The sequence below is a fragment of the Kogia breviceps genome, chromosome 18 (assembly GCF_026419965.1).
Source record: "Kogia breviceps isolate mKogBre1 chromosome 18, mKogBre1 haplotype 1, whole genome shotgun sequence".
NCBI classification, from domain to species: Eukaryota; Metazoa; Chordata; class Mammalia; order Artiodactyla; family Physeteridae; genus Kogia; species Kogia breviceps.
In genome coordinates, this window is record NC_081327.1 from 46,579,977 (window position 1) to 46,607,941 (window position 27,965).

Genomic DNA, 27,965 nt, shown 5'->3' on the forward strand with positions numbered 1-27,965 from the left:
TTCGCGGACATGCGCAGAGAGTGGAAATTTTGAGTCAACCAGTGGGGGCTTGTACCGACGTTGGAGGCAGGTGATCTGCTATCTTGCTTCAGCTCTCGTACTCTCAATAAGTGTCCTCTTCGCAATCTGTTTAGTGCCGCGTTTTTTGCATTTTTTGTACTTTTTGTTGGTGATTTCGCTGTTTAAAATGACCCCTGAGCGTGGTGCTGCGGTGCTGCCTAGTGTTCCTAAGCGCAAGAAGGCTGTGATGTGCCTTATGGAGAAAATACGTGTGTTAGATAAGCTTCGTTCAGGCATGAGTTGCAGTGCTGTTGGCCGTGAGTTCAACGTTAATGAGTCAACAATCCGGTACATCAAGAAAAAGGAAAAGGAAATTCGCCGATCTGTACGTGAGGCTGCTCCGGAAAGTGCTAAAGTGACATCTATAGTGCGTGAGGAAGCTATGGAAAAGATGGAAAAGCGGCTCAATTTGTGGATTCATGAGATGACAACCGATAAAAAAGGTGTGGTGGACAGCATTGTTGTGAGGCTGAAAGCCAAAGAAATTTACGGTCACGTTACACAGGGTCAGAAAAACGTGAAACCCTTCTCGGCTAGCGCTGGCTGGCTTGCACGTTTCAAAAGGCGATATGGTGTGAGTAATGTTAAGCTTGCAGGTGAGGCAAGTTCTGCAGATCAGGAGGCTGCGGAAGAATTTAAAAAATACCTGCTAAGTGTTATACAGGAAAAGGGGTACGTGGAAGAGCAGGTTTTCAACGCTGATGAGACTGGCCTGTTTTACAAAGACGTTGGCAAAAGAACCTATATAACGCAAATGGCCTCCAAAGCCCCTGGCTTTAAATCATTCCAGGATTATGCAACCCTGCTTTTGTGCGCCAATGCCAAGGGCGACTTTAAGTGCAAACCCCTAATGGTGTACAGAGCTCCAAGTTCACAGGCACTTAAAGGGAAAAGCGTGAATCATATGCCGGTCCATTGGAAGTGGAACAAAAAAGCGTGGATGACGTCTGACTGGTTCCACAGCTGCTTCATACCAGAAGTTGAATACTATCTCCAGGGCAGAAACCTTGCCTTCAAGATTTTGTTAATTTTGGATAATGCCCCAGTCCATTGCTGTGAAGAACTCAAAAATGCCCACCCCAACGTAGAAGTTCTTTTTATGCCCCCAAATACTACATCTCTCATCCAACCCCTGGATCAGGGCATAATAAAAGCCTTCAAGGCGCACTATACTAGGGAGCTTTATAGCAAGGCTTTTGAGGCTCTCAAAGCCAACAAGGAAACTACCATGATGGACTATTGGAAGTCAGTCACTATACGCAACGTTATTGATTATGTTGGCACAGCGTGGAACAACATCAAGCAGGCTACTATCAATAATTGTTGGAAAAATGTTTGGCCGGACTGCGTAGAAAATTTTGAAGGCTTTGAAGGTGTTACAGAAAGCATAAAGAACAGTGTCAAAAGCATAATGCATATCGCTTGGCAAATAAGTGGAGAAGGCTTTGATGACATGAGAGAAGAAGATGTGGAGGAAATTTTGGCAGAGAAGGCAGTAGAACCCACCAACGAAGACTTGGACGAGATGGCAAAACAAGGCGTTGGAGTCAGTGATGATGAAGATGGTGATGAAAGTCAGCCTAAGAGTCCAGGAATTGTCCCTCTTACAGCGGCCAAAATATCAGAATGGAACTCTGCCTTGGAAAAAATTTTCAGTGACATGGAAGAGTGTGACCCTATGCTTGATCGCAGCCTCAAATTTAAGCGCTTAACCTCCTGTGCATTTGCCCCCTATGCTGAGATGCTTAAAGATTTGAGGCAAAAAGCCAGGCAGACGGGGTTGACCCAGTTTTTGGAGCCAGTTTGGGAGGGAAAATTGCCGACTCCATCAACAAGTGGTGAGAGCCAAACCTCTGAGGTTGAACTAACGGATGTCAACCTGCCACCCTCTTCCTCTTCTGCAGAATGAGTTCCACCAACCTCTCCCTTGCTTTTCGGGGGGCAAGCCAAGGTCGAGAGGTTTAACCACACTGTGCACTGTGCCGTCACGCAGCCTGCAGCTCTATCAACAGTAAGATTTTAGTTAACGTTTTTATAAAACTTTAAACGCTTAACCTTTCATTTTTTCGGGACTTTATTTGCATTACTGCACACTATATAGTGTGTGTTTACAGTACTGTATGCATTTACTGTACATGAGTACTATATGTGTAGTGTGTGTCTGTGTGTGTGTATGACTGAGGGGGAAAGTTAAAGTAGTACAATCTGTGTTGTACGTTACGCAAACATGCTGTCATTGAAATAATTGTTTCATTATAAACACTGCGTATCATTATTTGTAAGACAGAGATATTACATTCAGTGTCTTCGAACAGAAACACACATAAAGCAAGGTTATGTACTGATCAGTTGACGAAAATGGTACAACCAGAGACCCACAGGAGCTCAACCCTGTATTTCTGCTAATTGAGGGTGCACGGTGACCTTACAGTTATAAGTACTGCGAACGAGAAGGATCAGCTCTATTCTAGAATTCAGACATCATCCACACCAGTCCTTCCTTCAAGTTAATCCATATGGAAATACAACCATATATAATGCTTGTCATTTTGTCAGATTAAAAAATTTTAATTATAATCCACCTCTGGGAGGCAGTAATCAGATGCAAATGGGATATCATCGACTAACATCCTATTTGTTCAGGTTTGGGGTTTTTCAGCTGATAATTGCTCCCTGTTGATACTCTGGACTAGGGTCTGTGTCACCCAGTCTAGTGTTATCTAAATCAAGGAATAGATGAAACATGTCTGTGATTAAAAGGACATTATGGTGGCTTTATGCCAACAAGCTTTTTAAAGCAGCCTGATTGTAACATAGTTCCCACACCACAAAATTTACTCATTGAAAGTGCATAGTTCAATCATTTTAGTATATTCACAGACGTGTGCAAACATCACCACAGTCAATTTGGGAAGATTCTCATCACCCCAAGAAGGAACCTCTGACCAATTAGCAGTCACTCCCCATTTCTCCCCAATCCCCAGCTCTAGGCTAATCTTTCTGTCTCTATATTTTCTTATTCCAGACATTTCATATAAATGGAATTATACAAGATGTGTTCTTTTGTGACTGTCTTCTTTCACTTAGCACATTTTCAAAGTTCATTTGTCTTAGGTATATACCTGTGGAACTGCTGGACCACACAGTAACTCTGTGCTTTACCTTTCAAGAAACTGTCAAACTGTTTCCCCAAGCAACCATTTTATACCCTCACCAGCAATTTCTGAAGTCTCCAATTTCTCCACGCCCTTGCCAACACTATCTTTTGATTATAACCATACTAGTGGGTGTGAAATGGCATTTCATTATAGTTTTGATTTGCACTTCCCTGATGTCTAATGATGTTAAGCATCTATTCATGTCTTGATTGGTCATGGTATATGTTCTTTTGGAAAAATATCTACTCAAATCCTTTGCCCGTTTTTTAAAAGACTTTTTTGATGCGGACCATTTTTAAAGTCTTTCTTGAATTTGTTACAATATTGCTTCTGTTTTATGTTTTGGTTGTTTGGCAGCGAGGCATGTGGGATCTTAGCTCCCCGACCAGGGATTGAACCCGTGCCCACTGCTTTGGAAGTGCAGAATCTTAGCCACTGGATCACCAAGGAAGTCCCCCTCTGCCCATTTTTAAATTGGGTTGTCTTTCTATTATTGAGTTCTAAGAGAGAGTTCTTTATATATGATAAACACAAGTCTCTTATAAAGTATATGATTTGAAAATATTTCCTCCCATTCTGTAAGTGTGTGTTCACTTTCTTCATGGCATCCTTTGAAGCATAAAAATTTTTAATTTTGATGAAGTCCAGTTTAAGTCTAATGTCCCTCTTGCTTTGGGGGTTGTATCGAAGAAGGCTTTGCTTAACCCAAGATCACAAGATTTACTCCTGTGTTCTTCTAAGAGTTTTATAGTTTTAGTTCTTACATTGAGGTCTATGACCCATTTCAGGAAATCTTTCTTATGTGAGAATCACAAAAAAATAGATGTGAAATTAGGACCCGGTATTTGGGACTTCACCATTCTCAGCCTCGTTTTCCTTGGACAGCATAAATAAACCCTACAGTGACAAACTGGGATGTAGCCTTTTGCCGCATCCCTGGGGTCTGAGTCTGGGGCCCCAGAGTTCTTCAGCAGACTCTCTCCTCCATTACCCTACTTCTCCCACTCTCCTCTTTACAGATTACTAGCACTCCATACATTTGTTCAAATTTACAAAGTTTCTGACCACTTTATGGGTAACCAGGGAACTATCTTCTGTTGTGTCAAATAGTTTAGTAAAGAGGTCCAAAATTGGTTAGCAGGCCAAATCCAGCATAAAGACATAGCATTGTTCGACCTCAAAAGCATCTTACATGAAGTTAAATTAGCGGCCAGCTGTGATATTATGATTTCGAAGAAATACACATTTGGTCATTCAGATGACCAAACTGTGTTTCTCATATATATTTGGTCTTCATCCACAGTTCCTGGCTCACAGCTCCCCAAACCCCTGGAATTTCCTAAGTGTTGAGAGGGGTAAAGGTGTCTTGTGTCGTATGAATGACTTTTAGAAGCACCTAAGGATGGGGCTGGTTGCCAGGACAGCTAACCGTGTGATTAGCGAATTGGAACTTTCAGTCCCCACACCCCCACACAGCCCTCCCCTGCCCCACCTCTGGGGGGAGGGGGGAGGGGCGACCAGTTGAATCAGTTCCCAATGGCCAGTGATTTAACGAATCATGCATTAGTGATGAAGTCTCCATAAATCCCCAAAAGGACAGGGTTGAGAGCTTCCCAGTTGGTGAACACGTGGAAATTCGGGGAGAGGGGCACCCTTGGAGGAGGGCACGGAAGCTCCACTCACCTTCCTCGTACCTTGCCCTGTGCATCTCTTCCATCCATCCGGCTGTTCCTGAGTTATATCCTCATGATAAACCAGTGATCTAGTATGTAAAATGTCTGAGTTCTGTAAGCCACTTTAACAAATTAATTGAACCCAATTTATAGCCAGTCGGTGAGCAGCACAGGTAACAGCCTGGACTTGCATCTGGCATCTCGAATCAGGGGGTGCGGTGGGAGTCGGTCTTGTAGGATTGAGCCCTTAACCTGTAGAATCTGCTGCTATCTCTTGGTAGTGTCAGAATTGAGTTGAATTGTTGGACACGCTGCTGGTGTCCAAGAATTGTTTGCTGGTTTGGGGAACTCCAAACCAACGAGATTTCAAATAATCTAATTTCCAATTTCCTTTGAAAAACTGGAGAATCTGGCAACGCCGGGCACATAATCCCACAAAATATCAATAGAAATAGGCTGGAACTGAGCAATGCCTTTAGACAAATCTCTCCAGCTGACCACAGTACAAATCCCAAGTCCCTACAAGTTTCCTGGTTCACTATTGCCGTGTTGTCTTGGTAATAATTTATGGGGTCCTTCCTGCCAAGCTCAGCATCTTTAGCCCCTCATCCACCATAGTCTCTTTCCACTGTCTTGGATTGTCACCTTTTTAGAAAAGATCCTCCTCTGTTCGGTCCTGGATATGTATCTTGGGGGCTTCTGGCTGAACTCTGCATGTATCCTTCAGGGGTGATAGAAACATTTTGTATCTTGATCGAAGTGCTACCACTTCGCATTAAGTGTATAAATACATAAAAATTCATCAAGCTATACATTTAAGATTTGTGCACTTTACTGTATGTTACACCTCAATTTAAAAAAAAATTAGAGAGAGAATGGATGGGTAGTTTCCTACCAGACATTGTATGTCTGTCTGCAATGCCTGGAACTGCAGCAGTTATCTTGTGAACAGGGGGTAAGCTACCCAAATCAGACAATCCAATTTACTGAAAATGGCAGAGCAGAAAAAGATTTATGATGTCACAGAATACTAAACCAACCTCGGAGCCTCTCTTCATGTGGACTTACTACTGAAATAATACATGTTTTTCACAAACTATATCGGCTTTCAGCCATCCCAGTGTGTAATCATACAAAAGCTTCTTGATGGTAATATATAGCTCACAAAGTAGAGTTAATAAGACTCAAGTTCACATGTAAGTACAGTTTAATCAGATCTTTGGACAAAAATTTTACCATAAACTAGTGAGTTGAACATAAAAGAAATACAGTTAAGCATATATGTTAAGTACTAGAAAAAAACTTAAGTTGGAAAACCTTATTACAAAAGATTAAACATTGGCCACTGAAAAAGAAATCACAGTTCTAGTTCACAGAATTAAAAGTAACTCTTTATTGATAAACATATATACCAGAATTAGAAATGTCAGTAGAAAAATAAAATTTAAATAATTTTCTATGGTACAAAGATTAGATCATTTTGACTGTAGCATTTGACGAAATAATCTCATACAAAAAGCTGAGCTGATTTTAGCCACAACCGGCCTGACAGATGCACAAAAAGAAATGCACGTACACAGAACCTTCTGCATGTGGACAGCTAATGGCACCAGGACTTCACATTCCAGGAAATGGTCTCCTAGGGAAGGTTGGTATGCACTGCAGTTGTAATAAGAACTTAATTCAAACCAGAGCAGCTTTTGATTCCAAAAGCTAACATACAATTTAAAGACTTAGAAAACATAAGGGCTTAAAGATAATTATTTGCATGAACTTTTCCTCACCTAGTTTAGACATTTCCTAGGTAATGTTTTGCTGAAAAAAAAAATGAGTTAACAGCACAAAGAGACATCTTTATCTTACAATATTCATTACTCATTTGTATATGGATTTAAGTTTACATGAAACGCCTTTACCCTAAAACCTCAATGTTAAAGAATCCAGAAATCAGCTTTTTATGGTTGGGGCTGCCTCCTTCCCACTCATAAAAAAAAGGAAAAGTGGATGCACAGCTAAGGAAGGGGTGGTTGCACGTGTCTCTAGGAAAGTCAGTCGTTGGCAAAACTTCTCAGAAGCTGTATGTGATAAGATAAAATGTTCAACACAAATGCCAGTATTTTTTCATCTGGGCAACCACCCACAACTAATTGTGTATTTGAGATGAGAAATTAAAAAGAAAAATAAACTCTAAGGGGGAATAGACATTCCTTATCATTCAAATAGTTACTCCCTGAAAACATTTCAAGCCACAAAGCTCAAGCTATATAAAGTCTGTATACACTTATTCACAGGAGAATGTTCACATATTGGGATGGATGAAACATTCAATAATTTGAAGATACATTTTATATTTGAAGTTTTTAAAAAGAGTGGATAATCAAACAAGAAACAGATGAAAACAACTTTCAAAATGCATTAATTTTTGTGTCTTGGCTCTAAAAGAAAAATAAACCAAATAAATCATGGATCAGTATGTTCAAAAATTAGTATTTAGGGGGAGGGAGGAGCCCACTGACCACTGGCCCATGTTCAATTTGTGAAATTCTATCCATAGAAATGTTTTAGGTGAGAATGTTAAGAGGCATCCTTCAATAGAGATAAATAAAATCATTTCCTACAACCAATTTCTTAAACTGAAGGGCTACTTTTCCAAATCCAGCTCACTGAACTGAAACATGGAGTCTTCAACTAAAGACTTAAAAATTTGCTTGAAAGAAAGATTTGAGCATTGGAGAGTAATCTTGTGGGGAATTTGTAAAGACATTTGCCTACATTCCAACTCCTGTGATTTTCCACCTAGTCTATGTGTATATAACACTATAATTTTGATGTGGTCTAATGGCCGATTAGTTAAAAGAAAATGTCCAGTTACTTTTTGTGATCCTTTGTAATTTTTCTCTTTGACTATCCCAGGTAAATTGGTCCTCCTGGCTGTTTTTAATCAGAAGCCAGAGTGCATACTGCTTTAAATCAAATAGAACTGCACATGACCTCATGGGCAGTTAGCCTTACACTCACAATGAAAACTTTCCTTTAAAAATGTCAGATTTAATTACCAGAAACTATTTTGAAAACAGATAACATCGATTGTATTTCATACAGAACAGTTTAAGTGGTAAGGATAAAGTTAGATAATTTTTGCAATCCTTTTCTTTTGAAGGTTACAGTTTTCAGGCCTTTAAATGAAAAAGTAAGTTAGGCGTTAGAAGAAAAATTAAAATAACTAAAACTGGGTTTTAAAAAACTCTGATATTTAGTTCTCTTTAAGGATCTAAATTCTCCTGAAGGAAAATGTGAAGGGCACAGTGGAAGGCATATCTGAAAATTAAACTTTAGGCACTTTCTGGGGGTGATGCTCAATACTGTGACAGTGAGCTGAAGACCCACCACTAGGTAACCACAGTAAGACTAGGAAATCCATAACCACTAACTCGAGTTTAAGCTGCACTTAACAATTTTTCAAGAGCCATGAGTAAACCAAAGTCACTAAGAAAAACAGTAACAGAACGTTTAAAGTATCTTTTTGTGTGTGTGCCTCAATGTTCAAAGAGTGTCCTAAACAATCTGGGTGATTTTCAACTCCCAACTCTTTAATAGGGTATGTTTCCAATTAAACTAAATAAAAGCAATAGAATAAAAGTGATAGGAAGAGGTGGTACAGAAGCTTTAGGGGAAAAAGTCTCAGTTATCTAGCTTATTTTGATAAAATGTACAAAAAAACAAAATCACATCTCTTAAAATATATTAAATAATCAGAGGTCAAGATAGTTATCCATAAAAATGTCACATCATTCAGTAGTTAGCTCTTTTTTCTTTAAACGGTGGAATCGAAGCCACTACTTGAGTTATAGATATTTTTGTGTGCAACAAATTTCACCCAATTTGTTCTCAACACTATATTCAACCAAAACCTACTTGGCACTTATTGTCATGAAGATGTGGCAAGAGATGAGTTTGCCAAATTTTAATCAAGATTAGATCAAGTTAGATTTTAGTACAGTATACTCTGCTCAGAAATAAACTAATATGATCCATAGTTTCTCTGAAGTATGCAACGTTGCATTTTCTCACAGAACATTATAAATTTCAGTGTGAAGGATGCCAACCCAGAGGCACTGCTGACCTGGCTTGCGTAAAGGTGCACCCGTAAAACTGCCTGAATTAAATATGTAAAAAAAAGAAAGAAAGAAAAGAAATTTGATTTGTTTTGGTTGAGAACAGTGAGTCCAAAAAGATCTTTAATTCCTGGAGCTTCAAATTGAAGAAAGCGTTGTTCTTCATATACCTTTTCATCCAAGTTGCTTCCCGTTTGAAGAACTAAGAAAACACATTCCATACTGTATTCTTTTTGAGGATTCTATGAAACGTACGTTCACCATCATAGCACAAGGGTATGTGCTATAGAGTAGCTAAAATCCGTAAAAAGGAGACCACCACTACACAAAACGTCTGTCCGGTGCCCAAGGTGAGGGCTTCAAATGGAATCATTTCCTTTCCTGCTGCTCGGTACACTCCAGCAATTGCTGCACCTGTTCAAAAATTAAAGAATGTTTTAAAAAAAAAAAAGGTTAATATAATCAGGAAAATATAGCACTTAAAATTCTACCAGTAGAATGTTCTAAATTTTTTACATTAAAATTTAGACATTACAGAAATGTTTTGTTTTGTCTATTCTTTTTGCTGACTACTCTAGGTTTTAACTATTCCTTATATGGTTTGCAAATCACTGACAAGTGTTTTTAGGTGTTGCAAAGTGAATCCTGTAAACTGAGTCTCCTAGATTTATTGAATAAAATCACCTGGAAGTCATAGCTGACATCACAAAGACGGGGATTTCCACGTAACCTGATTACAAACTCAAAAACATCTCTTATTCCACATGCATTTAACAGGTACCTAACAAATTCTTGGCAATAAATGACAAAAAATCTTCCCTGTGGGACTGAGCAAGAAATATTTCAGGAGCAGCCACAGGGAAACCCCACTCTACTTTGTACTATACTCAGAGCTCCCCTCAAGAAATGGATGGAGAAAGGGGTGGAAAAAGGAAAAGAGGGGGACCCTAAGCCTATCAGGTTGCTATTCATTCAAAGGGCGAGAGGTGAGGGATACTTGGGGAGTCCTTTCTGTTACCCACATCATTAATCGTTTTTATTATGTTAGTCACTGTAACTTCCTAGAAATGGAGTAAACAAAACAAAACAAACATCTCTCTCTACCCAGGTACCCTGAATTGCTCACAGGGACTCAGCGTTGTACAAAGAAAGTCAAGATTTCAATAGTTCGAAAATAACAGATCCAAACATCTCAGATGACCGCCCTGCCTCCCCCGGCCCCACCTCAAAATGCTCCAAACAGAATTCTCCTTGGTCACAGAGGCTAGCTGGAGACACAAGACAGAAACACAAACATGAAGTAGGTTTTGAATAATGCAAGATGAAATATAGTGTTTCAATCAAGTGTCTACACCTTATACAAATGTGATGTGATGGTATACTGACATTTTTTTTTTTTTTTTTTTTTTTTTTTTTTTGCGGTATGCGGGCCTCTCACTGTTGTGGCCTCTCCCGTTGCGGAGCACAGGCTCCGGACGCACAGGCTCAGCGGCCATGGCTCACGGGCTTAGCTGCTCCGCGGCATGTGGGATCTTCCCGGACCAGGGTACGAACCCGTGTCTCCTGCATCGGCAGGCGGATTCTCAACCACTGCGCCACCAGGGAAGCCCTATACTGACATTTTAAGAAGAAAGAACAGTACTAATCAATACCTGTGTTGGTTGCCAGGAACATTTGTGACTTTGAAATGCCCACCGCCAGAGGCAGTGCACAAACACTGTGCTAACATCTGAAAGGCACATGTTCCCTTGGGCCCCTTTGTAATTTGTCTCCAAAAAAAGCGGGTTGAGTCACAAGAAGCTTAAAGAAGTTGAACTGGGTCCCAAAGTGGGATCTGGATGATTAAGGGAAGACAGGAAAAAGCAAACCAGAAGGAGCAGCAAAATGGGAAGGGAATAGGTTGTATGCACTAGAGTCGAAGAAGGACATGAACACGACATTTACTGCACAATTACTATATGGTAGATATTCTGGTTAAGTATTTTATATTCACATTTTTTCATTTAGTCATCACACAGCATCCCTGTTTTACTGATGAGAAATCTGAAACAGGTCCTGGGGGCCAGTAATCCAGCAAGGAAACTGGAGCAGAGGGTCTCTAAAGATAGCAGTAGGTGATATAGTTAAAAATATATTTAAGGCCAGTTATGGAAACTCCTTAATGCAAACAGGGGAAAGCTGGCCTCCTCCCCCGTGTTATCACAAAGGTTTCATCATCTATAGAACACAGAGAAACTAGGCCACCTTGTCCCCCAAAAAATCCCTCAAGTGACAGAGAAAGGGAGATTTCTGCTTGAAGCTCAAGGTTTAAATTTGCAGTGAAAAAAATGTATGTTTACATATATACCGAGAAAAAAGTCTGAAAGCATATACCAAAATGCAAACTGTGGATCCGCTTAGGAATGCAGTAATGGAGGATTTTTATTTTTGCTTTCTTACAATTTTTAATTTATATAGAATATACATGTTATTTATATTTCATTATGAGCTCAAAAATGATTTAAACTTATTCTCATCCCTTTGACATGAGCAAAAGCCACACCTCCCCCCAAAAAAACACCAGACAGGTAAAAATAATTTATAATTATGGATGTTACTCCAATTCTTATTCAGAAAGTCCTGAGAGGAAAAAATCAACCAGGTACTTTTCTAAACAATAATTCTTGTCATTAGAATTATTCTTCCATCCTTAAAATAACTACACCTGGATGAGTGGAAGTAATTTGTTAACCAGCTTGCAAGGTCACACATCGGTGAAGTAACAGCTGAAGAGAAAGGAGCAGTAGCTCCCCAAAAGACAAAATATCTTCTTTTGCTAGTGACCTATTTCACAAGATCTATCAAACAAAGCTTAACATGGCTTCCCTGAAGCCAGCGAGACAAAATCTGACTCAGTAAGTCAAAGATGTTAGCCAAATAAGGGGGGACTGGGGTGAGAAAAAAAACAATATATAAAAAAAAACAAGGATCTGTGATGAAAGATCACTCTTCTTCATCTCACTGAGACGTGTTTCTAAAATGGTTCCTAAAAGTAACTAACTAGTCAAGTGAAACATTTTGACTGTATTTTAATGTCTAACATACTTGTCAAGATTCCAGCAGTAATTGGTCCCACGATGCCCATCACCAGGATGCTTACAGACATGAACCTACCATATTTGTGATGTCTGAGGGTGAAGAGGGCCAGTAATCCAGCAGGGACATGGAAGAAGAGAGAGGACACCAGTGCCCACAGGAACACACCATACCACATCTCTACAAGGGAAAGCAAAGAAAGGTCGTACATCACCGCCTTTCCCAGTGCAATCATTACAAAGGGGTAGTCACTATGCCCAGTTGTTTCATTTTCAAGACCATTCAGTTGCAGTGCAGGTTCATCAGTCAAACATCCAGACATTGATGGTTTGGGAGGGATAAGTAAACTATGGCCACCACCTGTTTGTGCACATAAACTCTTACTGGAACACAGCCATGCCCATTCATTTAAGTCTTGTCTATGGCTGTTTTCAAGCTACAAGAACAGGGCTGAAACAGTGACAGAGAGACCATATGACCTGCAAAGCCTAAAATATTTACAATCTGGCCCTTTACAGAAAAGGTTAGCCAATCCCTGACAAGCTACCTGTACTCCCAAACCCTGAAGAAAAGGTTCACCCAGATTTGAAAATTCACTTAAATGATTTCCCTCCCATAAGGACAAATGTCAGTACCGCTGATAGGGTGCTACGCAGTCAATGCCTGGTGACCATCCCTGCCTTCTTGATTATTCAGTCATCTCAAATGGAAAAGCTCTATATACACTTACATTCTTTCCACAGTCATTTTCAAGACAATGCAGTAAATACCAACCCATCACCTCCTATTAGGGTATCAAAGCTCTTTAAGACATGAAATAAATACCAGAATATGTAAATGTTTCGCTTAAAGACAAAGGGCAAGTGAGAGGGCAGGTTAGAAGAGGAGAGCCGGTTCCTTCAGAGAACCTCTATCCCTCTTAGGATGACAGTAACTCAGGAAACATTAAAATATTTATCCAACAACTATGTATACAAACTTATGCATGAGATATCTTGGAAAATACAAAAAAAGGAGGAGGTACCATCCTGCCCTTGATTTAGCAAATGGCAGACATAACATTTTCCCCCAATGGGCCCAGGCATGGCTTCAGAATTGTCAAGAGAGCTCTTTACCCATATATGGATATAATGAAGGTGTCACACTAGATGAAATCTGTTGTCCATCCCTGCACTTGAGGCAGGTAAGTACCAGGCAGTTTTAAAGATCAGTCAACAGCTCAACTGGGGTTTCTGCACCACAGCACTACTGACGTCTGGACTATTTAACTCTTTGTTGTGGGAGGCTGTCGACTGTAGAATGTGCAGCAACACCCCTGGCCTCTACCCTCTGGATGCTGGTAGCACTCTCTCCAGTTGTGGCAACCACAATATCTTGACATTGTCACACGTCCCCCGTGGGCATAATTACCCTGGTTAAAAACCACTGACCTGACTGAAGCAAAGCATTTTTTTGTTTATAATTCTTTGGTTTATTTGGGTTTTTTTTAACATCTTTATTGGAGTATAATTGCTTTACAATGGTATGTTAGTTTCTGCTTTACAACAAAGTGAATCAGTTATACATATACATATGTCCCCATATCTCTTTCCTATTGCATCACTCTCCCTCCCACCCTCCCTATCCCACCCCTCTAGGTGGTCACAAAGCACCGAGCTGATCTCCCTGTGCTATGCGGCTGCTTCCCACTAGCTAGCTATTTTACATTTGGTAGTGTATATATGTCCATGCCACTCTCTCACTTTGTCACAGCTTACCCTTCCCCCTCCCCGTATCCTCAAGTCCATGCTCTAGTAGGTCTGTGTTTTATTCCTGTCCTACCACTAATCTCTTCATGACATTTTTTTTCTTAGATTCCATATATGTGTTAGCATATGGTATTTGTTTTTCTCCTTCTGACTTACTTCACTCTGTATGACAGACTCCAGGTCTATCCACCTCATTACAAATAAGTCTTTCATTTATTTTATGGCTGAGTAATATTCCATTGTATATATGTACCACATCTTCTTTATCCATTCATCTGTGGATGGACACTTAGGTTGCTTCCATGTCCTGGCTATCGTAAATAGAGCTGCAATGAACATTTTGGTACATGACTCTTTTTGAATTATGGTTTTCTCAGGGTATATGCCCAGTAGTGGGATTGCTGGGTCGTATGGTAGTTCTATTTGTAGTTTTTTAAGGAACCTCCATACTGTTCTCCATAGTGGCTGTACCAATTTACATTCCCACCAGCAGTGCAAGAGGGTTCCCTTTTCTCCACACCCTCTCCAGCATTTATTGTTTCTAGAGTTTTTGATGATGGCCATTCTGACCGGTGTGAGATGATATCTCACTGTAGTTTTGATTTGCATTTCTCTAATGATTAGTGATGTTGAGCATTCTTTCATGTGTTTGTTGGCAATCTGTATATCTTCTTTGGAGAAATGTCTATTTCTTCTGCACATTTTTGGATTGGGTTGTTTGGTTTTTTTGTTATTGAGCTGCATGAGCTGCTTGTAAATTTTGGAGATTAATCCTTTGTCAGTTGCTTCATTTGCAAATATTTTCTCCCATTCTGAGGGCTGTCTTTTGCTCTTGTTTATGGTATCCTTTGCTGTGCAAAAGCTTTGAAGTTTCATTAGGTCCCATTTGTTTATTTTTGTTTTTATTTCCATTTCTCTAGGTGGTGGGTCAAAAAGGATCTTGCTGTGATTTATGTCATAGACAGTTCTGCCTACGTTTTCCTCTAAGAGTTTGATAGTGTCTGGCCTTACATATAGGTCTTTAATCCATTTTGAGTTTATTTTTGTGTGTGGTGTTAGGGAGTGTTCTAATTTCATACTGAAGCAAAGGGTTTATAAGAATAACAGTAGTTAAGGATGCAAAGATAGATGGGGTCACATTACGGGGGGCTTTGAAGGCCAAACTAAGGACTTCAACATGTAAGCCCTAGAAGGTACCATCAAAGGTCTTTTGAGCAGTAAAGGGTTGTCAGCACAGTATTTCACAGGTGACACCTTATACTCCCAGTAGGAACACAAACTAGAAAGCCATCTCTGGAGGGTAGGTAAACTGGAAGTGTGTATCCAAAACAGTCAACTGTGCATACCCTTTGCCACAGTGATTTTACTTCCAGGAACACACAAGGGCAAGGACAAGGTCACGAGGTTCCTGGCAGCACTGTCTGTACTGGCAAAAACTAGACACCAACTGCATGTCTGTCGATGGAGGACTTGTGAAACATGTTATGGTCCATCCGCATAATGAAACGTTACACAATCAATAAAAATAGGAGCAGCTCTTTAAATACTGATGGGGTAAGATGCCCAAGCCACAGTGGGAAGTAAAAAAATGTAAGTTTCAGAATAATATGTAGAATAAGATCCTGTTTTTGTGAAAACAAAAAACAAAAGAAACAAATGTGTGTAAATGCTTCTGTCTACTCAGAGGAGTCTGGACATATGTTTATTTAATAAATATTTACAACATGCACAGGCACTGTTTTAAGTGCTTGACAAATATTCACTCATGTAATTCTCAAAGTAGCTCTATGAAGCACATAGTAATATCTCTGACTCTTGCATGAGGAAACAGCAGCAGAGGGAGGTGAGGAAACTTGCCGGAGCCCACGCTGCAGCACGATGCAGAGCCCACGCTGACCCATGCTGGAAGCAATGCCCTCATCCTCTGTGACACCTCTTATATATATTAAGATATAGAAAATTGTTATTTCTGGGGAATAGGATAGGCTGGGGGAGGGTTTATGACCATTCACTTTTTACTTTGATAAAACAAACAAAGCGGGGGGCTTCCCTGGTGGCGCAGTGGTTAAGAATAGGCGGATTCTTAATGCAGGGGACACGGGTTCGAGCCCTGGTCCAGGAAGATCCCACATCCCACAGAGCAACTAAGCCCACGAGCCACAACTACTGAGCCTGTGTGCCACAACTATTGAAGCCCTCGTGCCTAGACCCCGTTCTCCTCAACAAGAGAAGCCACCGCAGTGAGAGAGAAGCCCGCGCAGCGCAATCAAGAGTAGCCCCTGCTCGCTGCAACTAGAGAAAGCCTGTGCACAGCAACAAAGACCCAATGTGGCAAAAAATAATAAAATAAAATAAATTTTTTTTAAAAAGCTTGGGAATTCTCTGGTGGTGCAGTGAATAAGACTCCACGTTCCCAATGCAGGGGGCGCACGTTCAATCCCTGGTCAGGGAACTAAGATCCCACATGCCGTAGGGCGCAGCCAGAAAACGGGGGAAAATTAAAAGAGCGACCAGTGAGAAGACTCAGTGGGCTGGGGGAGAGGGGAGAGTGGCAAAGGGGAGGGCCAGGGGCTTTTCTTGAAGCTGCATTTGAGTTGTAAGCACACTGTTGTGTGTGGTTTTTCCCAAATCAATATTTTTATTTTTACTCTTGTTGGGACGAGGGGGAGGAGGGGTTAGGGAGCCAGGAGTGATTAGAGGTGGGGCCAGATCCCCCCAAAGCACCCTCCACACTCTCACTGATGGCTGCACTAATTCTCTGCACATATTAAGTCATAGTTTCAGTTAATAACATATTCTACATACACCTAGATTAGGATGTCTTGCTCTTGGTTGTTGTTTGGTTTTTTTAAATTAATCAATTTATTTTTTTGGCTGCATTGGGTCTTTGTTGCTGTATACGGGCTTCCTCTAGTTGAACAGGGGCTACTCTTTGTTGCAGTGCGCGGCCTTCTCATTGCAATGGCTTCTCTTGTTGCGGGGCACGGGCTCTAGGCTTCAGTAGTTGTGGCTCGTGGGCTCTAGAGTGCAGGCTCAGTAGTTGTGGCTCACGGGCTTAGCTGCTGCACGGCATGTGGGATCCCCCCGGACCAGGGCTCGAACCCGTGTCCCCTGCATTGGCAGGCAGATTCTCAACCACTGCGCCATTAGGGAAGTCCTTTTTTTTTTTTTTAAATATTTATTTATTTGGCTGCTCCAGGTCTTAGTTGCAGCATGTGGGATCTTTGTTGCGGCATGCGGGATCTTTAGCTGTGGCATGCAAACTCTTAGTTGCAGTATGTGGGATCTAGTTCCCTGACCAGGGATCAAACCCAGGCCCCCTGCATTGGGAGCACAGAGTCTTAACTGCTAGACCACCAGGGAAGTCTCTCGCTCTTGTTTTGGATGGAACGCTATCAATAAAAACATCAGGGACACCTCATCTAGGGCTCAATGCTTATTAAAAATAACAAATGACTGAGGGTTTTTTTGTACTTCTGTTCTGGAGACAAATTATCAGATAGCTACCAAAGGTTTCAAACCACTGGTATGAGTTTTCTTTTCCTTTCTGCTGAACAAGATACATCTTCAGAATAATTTTATAATACTGTCGAAACTTGTCTATTTTGTTTGATGGTGTTTGGCAAATTGTTAAACCAAGTCTAAATCATGCAATATGGAGTATAGATTAAACAGTAATGTCCCAAGCTTAAAACTTAAATATATATAACATTAAAAAAAAGTATAATATGTAAAAAAACATATGTATACTAACTACTGCTCTTCCTCCACCAAAAAAAATCACACACACACACACACACACACCTTTCCAGTCAATAGTGTCTATCAGAAATTGTGGGCAGGATTCTCAGTCCTCAGGGTTTGGTTCCCCATCGTCTTCAGGAACAAACCTGTACAGTTAGTCCCCTACACAAGAACCTTCAAGTTGCGAACTTTCAAAGATGTTAACGTGCATTCCATCAACATCAGGCATGAGTGAAACTGCAGCTCGCCCTCCGTCTCCTGTTGCTGGCGATCCTTCAGCTCTACCATCTCCCACCTTCTCACCCTCCTCCAGTCAGTAACTTCTTGCCTGTTCCCTCGATGCCAGCCCCTGTACGCCAGCTGTTGTGCTGTACTACTGTACTTTTCAAGGTACTGTACTGTAAGATTAAAAATGTTGTCTTTATTTTTGTGTGTTTATGTATTATTTTTGTGAAAAGTATTATAAACCTATTACAGTACAATACTACATAGCCGATTGTGTTAGTTGGGTACCTAGGCTAACTTTTTTGGACTTATGAACAAATTAGACTTACAAACGTGCTCTCGGAACGGAACTCACTCATTCGTACGTAGGGGACTTACTCTATCAGATACCACTGCAGGCTCCTTTCCAGCCTCAAGCACCAGCCCTTCTTGCTTCCGCGGCCCAGGAGACTTGCCCTCTCTTCTTGGCAGCAGCTCCAGAGGTCGCAGAGTCTAGTGTTCAGGTACTGCCCCTCCCTGATAAATCCCTCCTGCCTGGGCCGCTGCTGTTGCACCCTGGTCTCCCCCGCCCAAGGCTCCCTTGTGTACCACCCACTGCCAGCTCCTCCCCAAGCCACAGGACAGCGTCATGCAGTTCCCTACTAAAGCAATAACCCCGTCTTCAATACCACAGTCCTTCCCAGCTCCTCCCCAAATCACTTAAGAGACTCTGAACTCCATTACACCACCCAGTGTGCACAGAACTCTATAAGGACACCAGGAATGCCACTACCCAGGGGTGGCAAACGGGATACAAACCTGCCTCTAAGACCCCAGAGCAGCTGCCGTCCTGGCTGCTGTCTGCCACCATTGACATGAGACCACTCCTGGGCCTTGCTGTCATGGGGCTTTTGCTGGAGCGCCCCAAATTTGAGAGACAAGCACCGCTTTCCGCAGCACTCAAGGCACTGCTGGAGCTTGGCTTCTTACTGGCTGCCACAGGACCATCGGGGCAGTGAACTGGCAGGTCAGGCCTTGATCTGCCAGAGACACACTAAGTTGGTAACTTCAGTGAAAGTGGGTCTGGACACTCGGGTGTTCAACTCAACTGCTATGGACTGAATTCATGTGCGGCAGCCCTAATCCGACAGGACTGTGGCCTTATAAGAGGAAGAGAGATCTCTCTCTCTCTTGTTCTCTTTCTCTCCCCATCACGTGAGGACATATCAAGAAGGTGGCCCAAGAGGGCCCTCACCACAACCTGACCGTGCCGGCACCCTCATCTTGGACTTCCAGTCTCCAGAGCTGTGAGAAAATACACGTCGGTTGTTTAAGCCACTCAGTCTGTGGTATTTTGTTCTGGCAGCCCTAGCAGACATCAACGCTCACCAGTTCCCACTTCTCTGGAGCACAGCACCTGCCCAAGGAGGCCTGCCGGCTATCAACTCACATCTCCATTTTCCTGAAAGCTGAAAGGAATCTGTTTGCAAATAAGATCTGGCACAGCAGGTCAGCTGCTCCGTGAGTCTCTGAGAAGGAGAAGCACCTTCCTCTAGCCCTGAGCTACACCCGTCAGCTAGCTCAGTGCCTGCATATTTCATATCGCATCACTTAAGTCACTCTAAGTAGGAAAAAAAGGCTATATTACATTAGATGAGTAGTACAATTTATAAAACACTTTTCAGATGGATGGGATTATTACAGGAGTAAGGCAAGCCTCAATCAATAAAACATTTTTTAAAAACTAAGTGATTTCCCTTTAATTGACTACGCCTTAATTAGCCATCTATTTAACAGCTATTTACTGATTATCATATAGTACTTTTCATTCCCCTGGGTCAAAACACACGGTCAAAAATCTTTGTCGGGCTTCCCTGGTGGCGCAGTGGTTGAGAGTCCGCCTGCCGATGCAGGGGTCACAGGTTCGTGCCCCGGTCCGGGAAGATCCCACATACCGCAGAGCGGCTGGGCCCGTGAGCCATGGCCGCTGCGCCTGCGCGTCCGGAGCCTGTGCTCCGCAACGGGAGAGGCCACAGCAGTGAGAGGCCCGCATACCACAAAAAAAAAAAAAAAAAAAAAAAAAAAATCTTTGTCTACATATCTTACAGTATTATTTCCTTGTTCACTGTTTCAAATAAAGTGCGTTATCTTCAGCTTTGTTTACTCTGGCAGCTAAAATCACATCATTTCCCCATGTTGAAGAATAGATCAGGTTATTAATCTGAAATAAAAGATTATAAGGAGAGGGACTTCCATGGTGGCGCAGTAGTTAAGAATCTGCCTGCCAATGCAGGGGACACGGGTTCGAGCCCTGGTCCGGGAAGATCCCACGTGCCACGGGGCAACTAAGCCCGTGCGCCACAACTACAGAGCCTGCGTTCTAGAGCCCGCGAGCCACAACTACTGAGCCCATGCACCTAGAGTGCACAAGAGAAGCCACCGCGATGAGAAGCCCACGCACCGCAATGAAAAGCAGCCCCCTCTCGCCGCAACTAGAGAAAGCCCGCACATAGCAATGAAGACCCAACACAGCCAAAAATAAATAAATAAATAAATGTTTAAAAAGAGAAACTGCCATCAAGGTGGTTTCATTAAAAAAAAAAAAAAAAAAAAAAGATTATAAGGGGAAATCAGACGAAGCACTGGTGGCAGAAGAGGCCCCAGAGACGCCCACATCCTCAACCCCAGAGCCTATGAAAATGCGACCTTACATAACAAAAGGGAGTGTGCAGGTGTAATTAGATTAAGCATCTTGGGATGGTGGGGGTTAGCCTGGATTTTACAGTTGGGCCTAATGCAATCAAGGGTTCTTGTAAGAGGGTCAGAGTCAGAGAGATTTGAAGAGCCTTCAGAAGGAAGGCAGGGCTTCCCTGGTGGCGCAGTGTTTGAGAATCCGCCTGCCGATTCTCACGAACCCGGCACACAGGTTCGTGCCCCGGTCCGGGAAGATCCCATGTGCCGCGGAGCTCTGTGTGCTCTGCAACGGGAGAGGCCACAGCAGTGAGAGGCCCGCGTACTGCAAAAAAAAAAAAAAAAAAAAAAAAGAAGGAAGGCAGCTCTGCTGACCCGTTTCGGACTTCTGACCTCCAGGACCGTAGGATGATAAATCTGTGTTGTGTTAAGCCACTAAATTTGTCTTGAGTTGTTTCAGTAGCAATAGCAAACTAATACAAGCACTGAGAGTTCATTCATTCAGCAAATATAATACTTACTGAGCCCATTCCATATGCCGGGCACGTCAGTGAACAACAAAAACAAAAATTTTAAAAAGACAAAGATCCCTGCCCACAGGGTGTTTTTATCTTTAAGAATATGTTTCAGACAGCTTTTTGAGTTAAAGAGAAAAGCCACACAGATTTCAGAATCCTCTAGGTGAGTCCTGTGTTAACAAAAGGGGTTTGTAACAGCTGGCTCCCCGGCCCTCTAGCCCCCACGGCCTGAGTCACCTCATTTCCAAGCAAGGCCTGAAGACCAACCTGGCCCCAATCAGCAGAAAGGGAAGTGGGCTCGTGAGGCTTGGCACCCGGCCATCCTTTCAGCTGGCCCCACTCTGCCTTATGTTCCAGGCCGAACAAACTGTATGACCACAGCCAGTGCCTCTGATGCCAGGGTTCTAAGTAAACCGCCTCGGTTTACGGGAACTGCAGTCCTACTCAGTCCTGCAACTCGATGCTGGACGGCCTAGATGCTAACTGCCCCTCAGCCCGCATCCGTCCACACTGCCCACCGTGAGACCCCTCTCTTACCCAACCCCACCCACCTGCCAGGGGATCCATGGGTTCCCTTGTGACATACTAATAGATATATATATATACTGGTCTCTCCTCCTGATTCCTGACACAGAGCTCCTAAAACCCTTGTAGATAATGGTGCTAGGAAAATCTTTTCTTCTAATCATTAGTCTTTGACCCTGGTTCCTGATGCAGAGCTCCCAAATCCCTTGGAATTTCCAGGAGTGTCTTTTGTTCTCATGAGGCAACTCTTGGTGGGCTCCTGGATGGTTACAAGAAAGACCAAGCCATGATTATAAGCTTGGAACTTTCAGCACCACCCTCCATTCTCTGGAGAGGGGACAGAGGCTAGAAGGGAGTTAATAACTGGTCATGCCTAGGTGATGAAGCCTCCATAAAAATTCCAAAAGTACAGAGTTCAGAGAGCTTCTGGGTTGGTGAAAACAGGGTGGCCCACCCCAGCTCCAAAGGGACAGAAGCGCCTGTGCTCGGGGACCCTTCCAGACTTCACCCTATGTACCTCTTTATCTGGTATTCATTTCCCACCTTTAATGTCCTTGGTAATATACCAGTAACCTAATAAAGTAAACTGTTTTCCTGAATTCTATGAGCTGCTCTAGCAAAATAACTGAACGAGAAGGAGGACATGGGAACCTCAGCTGGTCAGAAGCACATGGGACAACATGGACTTCTGACGGGCATCTGAAGTCGGGGGTTGGGGAAGTCTTGTGGAACTGAGCCTTTAACCTGTGGGACTGGATGCTAACTCCAGGTAGCCAGTGTCAGAACTGAGTTGGATTGTAGGACACGCAACTGGTGTCCCAGAATTGCTTGATGCGTGGAAAAACCACACATCCAGCGCCAGAAGTTTTGTGAGTGTAGCAGCAGTGTGAAAAACAGCAAGTTTTTCCTAGACACCCTTCCTCTCCTAACAATGATGACTTGCCCACCAGGACCACGAGCCGTGGGCTGCCACCTCTCTCCTGAGGCCATTGCTTCACTGCCCACTCATCCCTTGTTTCTGTGTGCCCCTCTGGCCCGCTTCAATCCCTACGGTCTCCTGGGCCTAGCCTGGCTAGATCTTATCTGTCCTGATCTGGCCTCCACACAAAGCCAGAAAGTCAGTGCTAATGGGAACAAGGTTTCTTGTTGAGGTGATGAAAATATTCTAAAGTTGCTTTTTGTGATGGTTGTAAACTCTGCAAAAAATCATTAAATTGTATACTTAAAAAAAAAAAAAAAAAAAGGAAGTCAGATCATCCTTCCTCTGCTCAAAACCCTCTAACATGGCTTTCTGGGATCTGACCTCACTTCCTCTCCCTGCCTTGCCCACCCTGTTCCACCCACTGCACTGGCCTCCTTCATGTTGCTTAACAAGTTCCGGTCCCAGGGCCTCTGAACCTGCTGCCCCTCGCCCACAAGGCTCTTCTCCCAACAGCTGCGGGCTTGTTCCTCATTCCCTTCAGATTTCTTCTCCAACGGCACCATCAGAGAGGGCTTCCTGGTGACCTTAAGTAAAACAGCATTCCAGTGGACACACAACACCTGCCTCTTACTGTCTCCCTGCCCTGTCTTACACTCACCACCGTCTGTTCCTTTCCATACTTTAAAAAACAATTTTCATTGGAGTATAGTTGCTTCACAATGTTATGTTAGTCTTTTCCATACTTGTAAATTTTGTTTTCTCTCTCCCCTTTAGAATGAAAGTTCTTTTGTTTACTAACACACCTTTACTTGGTGTGTAGAAAACAACAGACACACAATAGACACTGAGTAAATATTTGTTGACTGAATGAGTAAATGACTGATCCAAGTATGACCTAGTCTTGATTCCAGCAACGGCACAACCAAAACATTAGTGGGTTTTACTTTATCAGAAGATACACTTTGACATTGAAGGTATAATGAAATTCACACCTTCAGAAAGTGAATGTTATTCCTGATACAGGAAAAAAAAAAATCTGCCTTTCATAGCACTCAGATTTGTTAAAAATGACAACAACAACAACAAAAGAAATCTGAACAACTTGCAATAAGGAGGGTTAGGCAGAAACCTAAATAGCTAAGCAAATGCAGGTTTAAAAAAAATCAATTCAAAGCTTCCTGACAGTGATAAACCACAGGCTATTTCAGAGCAATGATTCTGCCATATCGAGTTGGCATAAAATGCAAGGAACCTTTTCTGTGGGGCCAAAATAGAAACAATTCCAGAATCAGGACAGTGAACGACATTCACTGTCAGCAGGCTTTGGCGCCTCCAAAGGGATTACAGTTCATGTACTTACTGTCCATTCCAGCTAAAGAAGAGATACAGCAGGGAGGTTGCGTGTTTACCCATCACATTCTGATCAGCTTTGCTGCAGTCAAGGGCTTTACGTCATGCATGTTTGTACCCCCAGCCCAGAGCCTGCACTTGACCAACGTATACCTGGTAAATGAATGATCCCCGGTGATCACCATCCCCAAGTTATATATTCAAAGAAGTTCCCATAAACTCAAATACATACTGCAGTTTAATATCTCAGAACAATTGCTGAAAACAAAACAATTCACTTAGCTACAGATTCTCTACTATGACATGTTAAAACTATTGTTCCAAATGCACTTATCTCAATCTTAGAGAAAGAAAAGGCAACTAAAAGCAAAACAGGTTGAACAGAATATTCAGTTTCAAAGTATCACGTCACATGATTTATTACAAAAGGATTAAGGTACCCTTACGGTGGACAGATCTGATAAACACCATCTTCACCAAATGATTAAACCTAGTTTTATGAATAAAGGTACAAACTGACACTAAATGTCTCCTGATGAGGTGCCCTGGGAAGTGGACAACATCACCTGTGTAGGCAGCATTCTGAACAAAAATATTTAATCTGAATCTACTCATGAAGAAAAAATGAGATAATTTAGATTATGGAACAGTCTATGAAACAATTAGCCTGGACTTCAAAAATGTCTGTCTCAAGAAACTGAAACAAGGATGGAGGAACTGTTCTAGATTGAACAACACTAAAGAGACATGACAACTAAATGCAATGAGGAACCCTTGATTAGATCCTGGAATTTTAAAAAAAACAAAGGAGGGACTTCTCTGGTGGTCCAGTGGGTAAGACTCCATGCTCCTAATGCAGAGGGCCCAGGTTTGATGCCTGGTCAGGGAACTAGATCCCACATGCGTGCCACAACTAAGAGTTTGTATGCCACAACTAAGCAGTCCCACATACTGCAATGAAGATCCGGCGCAACCAAAATTTAAAAAAAAAAAGGAAAAAAGCTAAAAATGGCATTATTTGAACAACTGGGAAAATTGGGAAAATCTAAATAAGGCCAATACATTAGATAATATTCTATCAATGTTAAATTTCTTGGGTGTGATATGTTTTTTTGTGTGTGCAGAAAATGTCTTCATTTTAAATGATACGTGCTGAAATATTAGGCATCAAGCGTCATCATTTCTGTAACTTTCTTTCAAAAGGCTCGCAGAAAGTAAAAATGTTATGTGTATGCATATATATATTTAGAGAGGAAGCGAAAGAATCAAAATGTTAATAATAAATCTAAGTAAAGGGCATATAGATATTGGTTATACTATCATTTCAATTTTTCAGGTTTGAAAATTTTCCAAATAAAGAGTTGTGGGAAAAGTAAAGAAACAATGAAAACAGACCGATCTAGTTCAGTACTGCCTCCAGGCTGCATGAACATTTTATTTTTTGGACAGTGTCTCCAGAATGCTATATATTTCTGTTGTCACTGTCAAGTGTGATCTTAGTACCTTTTGATACCTTTTGCCAGATTATCGTTTTAGGCATGATTTCAAGCTAACATATGCATCTGCCCCAACACGGTAATCTTATTAACTATTTCACAAACCTGTTCGGGAAAATACTAGAAGGTAATACATATCAAGTCCCTGGTGTCCGCTGAATGGCGCCTGGCAGTCGCTGCCCAGCGAAAGAGAAATCACAGGTGCCCTGTTTACAACTGCAGTCAGTAATCCAACCCTCCTTCCTTTGCAGGTCTCAGGTCGGTTCTCGCATTGTTTACTGAGTCAAAGTATCTGCTAGCTTTGCAGGAGAGCCCAACCTCACCCTTCAATCACCCCCATCTCAGCCTTCTTGCCTTTAAAGGGCCAACACACAACCGTGCTCCCCCGTCAAAGGCTTTATTTTCGGCCTTCCCAAGTAATTTATTTTCCTTTCAGTTTTCTGAGCACGATAGCTTTCTATCTCGATTTCTAATTTTTAAAAACCCTGCTCTCTAGCCCAGCAGAATCGCCAGTGTGGGTAAGAGTCAGAAAGAAGCTGCATCAAAGACCTCGAACGCATGAGTGGGAGGCTCGGCAACAGGTCTCAGAGAATGATTCCTAGAAAGAGAAACTGGTGGAAGGGGTGGATTTGAGCTTGGGTGGTAGCGATCGGCAGACCACCTCCCCGCGTAAAGGGGTTGGGCTACACTAGAAACAAAGGTTGTGTGAGTTCTGACTGAGGGCCCTCAGCCCGGCCAGGACCATGCGCTGTCCGAGCTGGGAAAGCCGAGAGGCCGGCGCGGACGAAAGGGGCTGGGCGGGGATGACCGCCTCCAGTGCCCCAAACAAGGAGGGACGGCCGCCTACAGGGCTCTGCCGAGTTCATGTCTGAACCTGGGGCGTCTGGAAACTCCTAAGAGCAAGATCAGTTCGGGCGGTGACTGAGCTCCCTTCACTGACGGGTCCCCAGCGCGGGCTCGGGGTGGCCTGGCCCCAGGGGCCCGGAAGGAAGCGACGGGGGGAGGGGTTAAGGTCCCCAGCTCTCGGCCGAGGGAACCTTCTTCCAAGAGGAAAACAGCCCCCAGCGGGCGGGACGGCGGGGTGCCAGTCGGCCTGCTGGGGAAGGGGCGCCGCAGAGCAACCGGGCGGCCGCGGCGTGGCACGCAGTGCGCAGGCGCGGGGCGGGGCCGGTACCTGGGAAGGAGCAGAGAGAAGTGGAGTTAGGGCACAAGGTCCCGTTGCCCACGCGCGGCACGAGCTTCAGGCTGAGGATCTGCTGCAGGAGCCCGGCCGACCCCCCGCTGTCGCCGCTCCCCTCGTGCTCCATCCCGCCGCCATTCACCGCAGAGAGGTGGGGGAGAGCGCCTGAAGTGCTGCCGTGGCTCACTCTCACTCACGGCCCACTCTGCTCTCCGCACCTCCGTCGCCTCAGCGTCACCTTCGGCCGAAGCCTTCTTCCTCCCACCACAACGGCACTGCCAAGTGATGGCTCCTCCCTCCAATCATAGGGCGCCTCAGATGGCAGGGGCGGGGCGAGAGTTGTTCCTGCCCCTGACGTTGCGTACGGCTCTCCGAGACCTATGGGCTACGCCCCCTACTGGGGAAGTCTCTCCTGCTACAGTGGGGCGCCCTCTGCTCTGCGCTCCTCTGCAACGCCACCTATAGGAAAGTAAAGGAATTTAGGTATAGATAGGGAGAGAGGGAGAGATAGACGGGTGGGTGAGTGGGTGGGTGGGTAGATAGGTAGACAGACAGCGGTAGGTATGCAAGTAGACAGGTAGGTAGGTAGGTAGTAGGTAGGAAGATAAATACGTACATACATATGCATCTGGTAATGAGAATCAGATGGTTCAGCAGTCAGGTGAAAGAAGCTGGAAGACAATGCAGCAATACCTTCAATATTTGGAAGGAAATGATTTTGGGGGAAAACTTCACTTTAAATTTAAAAATATTGTATACGACATAAGGAATATGGTCAATAATATTGTAATAACTGGGGACAGATGGTTACTAGACTTACAGTGGTGATCATTTTGTAACGTAAGCAAATGTTAAATAACTATGTAATACACCTGAAACTGACATAATATTGTAGGTCAACTATATTTCAATTAAAAAATAATTAGGGTTTCCCTGGTGGCGCAGTGGTTGAGAATCCGCCTGCCGATGCAGGGGACACGGGTTCGTGCCCCGGTCCGGGAGGATCCCACATGCCGCGGAGCGGCTGGGCCCGTGAGCCATGGCCACTGAGCCTGCGCGTCCGGAGCCTGTGCTCCGCAACGAGAGAGGCCACAACAGTGAGAGGCCCGCATACCGAAAAAGAAAAAAATTAATTAAAAAGCATCGTGGGACTTCCCTGGTGGTGCAGTGGTTAAGAATCTGCCTGCCAGTGCAGGCGACACAGGTTCGTGCCCTGGTCCGGGAAGATCCCACATGCTACAGAGCAACTAAGCCTGTGTGCCACAACTACTGAGCCTGCGCTCTAGAGCCTGCAAGCCACAACTACTGAGCCCGCATGTCACAACTACTGAAGCCCTCACACCTATAGCCCATGCTCCGCAACAAGAGAAGCTACCGCAATGAGAAGTCCATGCACCAAAAGGGAGAGTAGCCCCTGCTCGCTGCAGCCAGAGAAAGCCCCCCATGCAGCAACGAAGACCCAACGCAGCCCAAAATAAATAAATAAATTTATTTTTTAAAAAAAGC

The 27,965-nt window shown here is 43.2% G+C and overlaps 2 protein-coding genes across 3 annotated transcripts; one reads left to right on the top strand and one right to left on the bottom strand.

Moving 5' to 3' along the window:
• On the top strand, positions 1-10,318 carry LOC136793105 (tigger transposable element-derived protein 1). The gene is made up of 2 exons (XM_067020125.1): positions 1-2,071; positions 10,115-10,318. The coding sequence occupies exon 1, from the start codon at positions 188-190 to the stop codon at positions 1,967-1,969; it is 1,782 nt and encodes a 593-aa protein (XP_066876226.1). The 5' UTR covers positions 1-187; the 3' UTR covers positions 1,970-2,071; positions 10,115-10,318.
• TMEM170A (transmembrane protein 170A) lies at positions 6,083-26,749 on the bottom strand. Of its 2 annotated transcripts, none has more exons than XM_059043773.2 (3): positions 26,454-26,749; positions 12,091-12,261; positions 6,083-9,420 (listed from the first exon to the last, which is right to left on the bottom strand). In XM_059043773.2, the coding sequence occupies exons 1-3, from the start codon at positions 26,584-26,586 to the stop codon at positions 9,290-9,292; spliced, it is 435 nt and encodes a 144-aa protein (XP_058899756.1). In that variant the 5' UTR covers positions 26,587-26,749; the 3' UTR covers positions 6,083-9,289. The 2 variants fall into 2 exon arrangements, with proteins under 2 accessions (XP_058899756.1, XP_058899757.1); XM_059043774.2 differs by having other exon boundaries at positions 6,089-9,420; positions 12,160-12,261.
• Positions 26,750-27,965: the final 1,216 nt, after the last annotated feature.

Coding starts and splice junctions, on each gene's coding strand:
- LOC136793105 (XM_067020125.1), top strand. CDS start 188: ATGACCCCTGAGCGTGGTGCTGCGGTGCTGCCTAGTGTTCCTAAGCGC.
- TMEM170A (XM_059043773.2), bottom strand. CDS start 26,586: ATGGAGCACGAGGGGAGCGGCGACAGCGGGGGGTCGGCCGGGCTCCTG. Junction 12,262..26,453: donor TTCTCTCTGCTCCTTCCCAG/GTACCGGCCCCG, acceptor TTTCCCTTGTAG/AGATGTGGTATGGTGTGTTC. Junction 9,421..12,090: donor TACTGCTGGAATCTTGACAA/GTATGTTAGACA, acceptor ATTTTTGAACAG/GTGCAGCAATTGCTGGAGTG.